This window comes from Stylophora pistillata, chromosome 5, assembly GCF_964205215.1.
Source record: "Stylophora pistillata chromosome 5, jaStyPist1.2, whole genome shotgun sequence".
Taxonomy (NCBI): Eukaryota; Metazoa; Cnidaria; class Anthozoa; order Scleractinia; family Pocilloporidae; genus Stylophora; species Stylophora pistillata.
In genome coordinates, this window is record NC_142523.1 from 20824120 (window position 1) to 20829119 (window position 5000).

At 39.5% G+C, this 5000-nt stretch overlaps 2 protein-coding genes across 3 annotated transcripts in view; both read right to left on the reverse strand.

The window, feature by feature from the left end:
* LOC148730752 (uncharacterized) overlaps positions 1–108 on the reverse strand; it is a 648-nt gene extending 540 nt beyond the window's left edge. The window contains exon 1 of the mRNA XM_088761854.1: positions 1–108. This exon is cut by the window's left edge and continues 540 nt beyond it. Coding sequence (XP_088617980.1) covers positions 1–108 — 108 coding nt within the window.
* A 1059-nt stretch (positions 109–1167) lies between these two features.
* Positions 1168–5000, reverse strand: part of LOC111346662 (cell adhesion molecule CEACAM1) — a 23833-nt gene continuing 20000 nt past the window's right edge. Inside the window, exons 3-5 of one of the 2 annotated variants that reach the window (XM_088759549.1) lie at positions 4007–4288; positions 3447–3551; positions 1168–2565 (exon numbers count right to left, since the gene is read on the reverse strand). In XM_088759549.1, the coding sequence (XP_088615675.1) occupies positions 2339–2565; positions 3447–3551; positions 4007–4288 (614 nt within the window). In that variant the 3' untranslated portion in view covers positions 1168–2338. Of the gene's footprint in view, positions 2566–3446; positions 3555–4006; positions 4289–5000 lie in introns of both variants that reach the window. The other variant, XM_088759548.1, reaches the window with a different exon arrangement.

The window sequence follows — 5000 nt, forward strand, 5'->3', positions numbered from 1 at the left end:
GTAGTCATGCAGCCAAGTCTCCGTAATGATTGCAATATCCATGTGAAACGTTAAAAGCTGAGCAGTCAACTCGTCCAGTTTGTCCCTGACCGATCGAGCATTTGCCATGTAGAAACTTGGGAAGCTGTAATTGGGGCGTTTTTGAGAAGTAATCTTAGTTAGATTGATTACTTTCACTGCTCGTTGACGATTTACTGGTTTACTGGGTCCACGCACTGCGCTGCGAGGTGTGATCCTGACCGGAATCGATCGTGCGTCCTCTCCTATTGTTCGCAGAACAAAAGGACAGCTACGGGAATTAACATAATCACCAGTAAAGATGGAGACACAATTATTTAAATTTCTTGATCTTGAGTTGTAAATATTCCTGGATTGACAGGGTCTTGAAACCACAGGAATCGGCATGTGTTTTTGAGTGATCGTATTCCGAAAGCGAAGAATGCCCAGGTCTTGGAGTCGGTGTTTTAATTCAGGACACAAAGAGAGGCTATTAACAGAGGCAGCCAGACTACGCAAAGTCGAAGTAGAATACGCAATTTGCGGTCCGGGATCATTTGCGGTCCGGGATCATTTGCGGTCCGGGATCATTTGCGGTCCGGGATCATTTGCGGTCCTGGGATCATTTGCGGACCCGTACAGTCCTCTTTAATTCTTTGACTTATGTATATCATAAGTGAAATAATTATATTTTAATTTTAAATAAATGGTTGGTTTGAGGGAAAGCTAGTCACGAGGAATATAAACGAGCGCCTCATTGTCACGCTGATTGTTACACATGTCGTCGGAGAGTCGGAACTATCGGTTACCTTCCTGGCATTGACCTTTCCGAAGGCATCGTCCGTTCTGAGAATGGCATCGACCGTTTTAAATAGTAACGACCGTTCTGAGAAACGGCATAACCCGTTTTAAATGACAACGACCGTTTACGAAAGGAAATTTGCCACGGGGCTACCAGATTTTCTGAATTCTCACCCTTTGATAATAAATGTCATCTTAGTTTACGGTTTCCTTTATATCTACAGTTAGATTTGCTTGCCTAATTCTTCTTTTCCTTTCGTGTCTTCAATCTATTCTTTATGAATGTTCTGCGCAATTGCGTTTTTTCCCTGAAAGTTTTCTGATCCGGACCAGCAATTTTGTAACAATGGATAGACTAAACAAGACGAGTTTAGTTTATAAAAGTTTAATGAAGCATTTATAGAGTGTTTTACAACAAGTTAATTATTTTTAGCAGGGTCAATATTAATAGTGGCTTGAAAGATATTAACATCTATTTGTTTGTCGTTCTTAACGGTCACTTTGAGTTCCTAACAGCAACTTTGCTCCGAAACGAAGAAACCAATACTGTTTTTCTTCTCTAAAGCAGTAGGAAATATTACTTGTACTTATACCAACACTCACAAATTAATGTCTATGTCTGAGGCAATCAGTTACAAGAATTATCTTAACAGCGATGCCTTTTTTTTGTATCTTTTCGTCTCTACCAGCCCACAGTCGATAACACAAAAGGCACTCACGGGTGCAACAGGTAAATAAACGCCAAACTAAGAAGTGTAAAAGTGAAGTAAATAGGCAAGTTTTCTTTCAAGAAAACTTCCGCTTAGCCTCCATTTATAGACCATAAAAATGATTATCATGACTAACAAAGCATTACAAATATAAGATGAGCATTACACCTTAAAATCAGGAGTTACAGAGAGTTAAGCCTAAGGTTCTCGAAATTTAAACTTCAAATTACCACTGAGTAATAAGAGACTACAACATCGAAGGTTCAGCAATTTTGCTATTATGCCTCAATCCTGCACAAGATGAGCTGCTTAGGAGGGCTCCTCGTCTTCGTCATTTCCGTTTTCTTCTGTATCCACAGCCGCTAGTTGATAACCATTATGCCTTTCACTTTAACTGCTTCATCACAAAGGTCTACATCATCACCTTGGTCCTTGATATGTTTTTCAATATCGTCTTGTTCATTCATTTGCGTTCTCAAGCTAGCAAGTCTTAGGTCCTTTTTCTCCTGCCTCCCTTACAGTTTGTACTGATGCAGCACCTCGATCATCAGCATCAGTTTCAGGTTTGCTTGTTATACCTTCTTCGACATCTAGAGGGAAAACGAAATAAATATGGCCTTCTTCTTTAATCAGGGGAGGGTACTTGAAAGAATCGACATCTTCCCCGTTTACGGGAGGAAATTGTGAGGCATCAGGTCTGTTCGCCTCAGTGGCAAACGGATGTACTAAAGAGTTAAGATCTCCTTTTCAGTCACAGGACGACATACTGTGGCTTCCAAACCTTCTACCCTAATCACAGGGGAGCATACTGATTTGCTAGAGTCTTCCTCCTAAATCGCAAGAGAGCATGTTGAAGAATAAGGATATTCCTCGTCAGTCTCAAGGGGGCGTGCCAAAGTACCAAAACCGTTATTGTCCATCACCAGGGAAGATGGCAAATAATTGATATCTTCTTCAGTCACAAAGGGATTTACAGTAGCACCGTGTTCACCCCGTTCACGGTTGGGAATTGCTTCAGCTGCTCCTCGCTCGTCCGGTCCTGCATCTTCTTGGAAAGCTATTGATGGAAGAAATGGCTTTGTTGTGAGCAAGAATGACTTTCTTCACTTAGTTCATTCGGTGCAGAAGTCACTATCAAATTACATTAGACTATGTCTAAAACTAAGAGGGAATAAAGGCTGACAGTTTCTAAAGAAACTGTTTGGGGCTGCGTCGGTGGGGGTAACGAAATAATTTGGATATATCAACAAAGTTGAAATGGTAAATTGGCCACGATAACGATTAAAAATGCTGACTTTTCAAGCGTTAGCCCTTCGTCGGACCGAATAGAGGACTTGTGGGTTGTGTGGGCTTTTAAAGGTAGAAAATGGAGCTACGTTATTGGTGGGAACATGGCAACGAGCAAAACACGAATAAATTAGTGGAACGAAAAGCGTTCGTTGATCTCTGAGGGATTTAGACTGCCACAGGGATCAACAAACGCTTTCCATTCCACTAATTTTATTCGTGTTTTTTCTCGTTGCCATGTTCCCACCAATAACGTAGCTCCAATATCTGCCTTTAAGAGCACACACTACCCACAATTCCTCTATTCGCTCCTAGGAAGGGCTAACGCTCGAAACGTCAGCTTTTGTAATCGTTACGGTGGCCAATTTACCATTTCAACTTTGTTGATATATCCAAATTAAGAAGGAATAAGGTGTGTTGCTATGGTGACTAGCAGGATGTAATTTATGACCATTTTTAGTTTGTGATTAGATCAACTAATGGGTTTGCGGGTAGCAAAAAGTGGCCCTCAAGGTCAGTTTTGGAAATGAAGAACGTGACCTAGTAAGGATAGCTCTTATAATTTTTAATACTGACATATTAAAAGCCGCAATTTTCTATACAAAGCACTTTTTTAGGTAACCTATGGCACCTCTTCAAAGTTCCTTTTACCTGCCGTACGGCGCTTTTCAATATATCCAATGAGAGCCAGGATGAACATGAAAGCAGCCACCGGTCCAACAATGTAGTACCACTCTATTGGGCTGCTGGAAGGAGCTGCTGCATTTCGTGTAGGAAAGAAATTTAGTTTATTAACAAAGGTAACCAGTCCCGTTAATTCTCTGGGTAGAGAAGTAGAAGGGTAAAATTATTACTCTTTGTTTTGTTCCCACATCTGACTATTTGACATTCGTATTGTTTACTGCTTGTGTTGAGGTGATACAATCTGATCAGCTATGATACTCACTACGGGGAGTAAAAACAATCTTACGCAGAACTTGAAGCAGTCATAGCAAACGTAACGTGAGCATGTACCTGTAATACAATGTATGCTATCATAGCAAATCATATAGTTATCTCCATATATGGGATGCTGCTTCTGCATCTAACTTCGTTTTCATTTAATGATTTTAGTTTCAAGAAGATGAATAAAATAACAATGGAAAAGTTTAGGAATATAAAAACTTGAGATTCTAGTTCACAGAAAAGACCTTCCAGTTACACTAGCTTACCTTCTACATCCAATATCACAGAAGAGCGAGCCACAATTCCTAATATGTTACTTGCTTCACAAGAATATTCACCACTGTCCTCTTCCACAACTTCAGTAATAACAAGTTTACTCTTTGTTTCATCAAGTCGGGTATCTATAACTGCTCGTTCTTTTAATGATTCTCCATCTTTTTTCCAAGCTATTTTTATGGTTTCCTCGTTGACTTTACAGGTCAATACAAAGACGTCTCCCGTTGTGAGTGTTTGATGTGACTCTGGCACAACTTGAGCAGAGGCTTTACCTACATTGGGAGAGAGGCAGTTAAAATTAAAACTGCAGAATCAACACTAAACAAACAAACAAATAAACAAACAGACGTATGGAAAGAAAACGAGCCAGAATTGACCTTTTAATAATGTTTTCGAAAATTTCAATAAAGAAATGCAATTTTTTGTCGGTGAGATGCGGTCAAAACGAGTTGCAAATCCACAAATCAACTTTGTACATAGTTGCAAGGCAAATAAATATCCAAAGGAATTATTTCGAAAGTTTTATAGCCATTTGACCTCGGATTTCGCAAAGGAATGAAAGTAGTTTTCTTTTGTAACCATTACCTTGTTCACTGTCGAGATTTCCAATTTTGGATCTCATGCATATAAGGTCTTTGAATCTCGCTTTCTTTTTCAGATCCTTCTGCCCTATTATGAATTTCCTCGATCTCTCCGTTGCAGAACTATTTTCGATAAAATGTTCTAGCTAAGATGTACAACGCACATTATCAAGTAGTTTGTATCAGTCAACGAACGATAGCGCTATTTTTTGTCGTTAATCCTTGCTTCTTTTTATATTTTCAGATCTACCCGTTTGACTCGAAATAACGGGGTCTTTTAAGGTCTGGAACCAAATAGCTAGTTACAAATTATATCCTTATATGTAATGCAAGATTTCCAAGCGCATTATTAGTCCGGATTTCTAGCGGCAGTATTTACTCCTGAACTTACTCAAACTTTTGG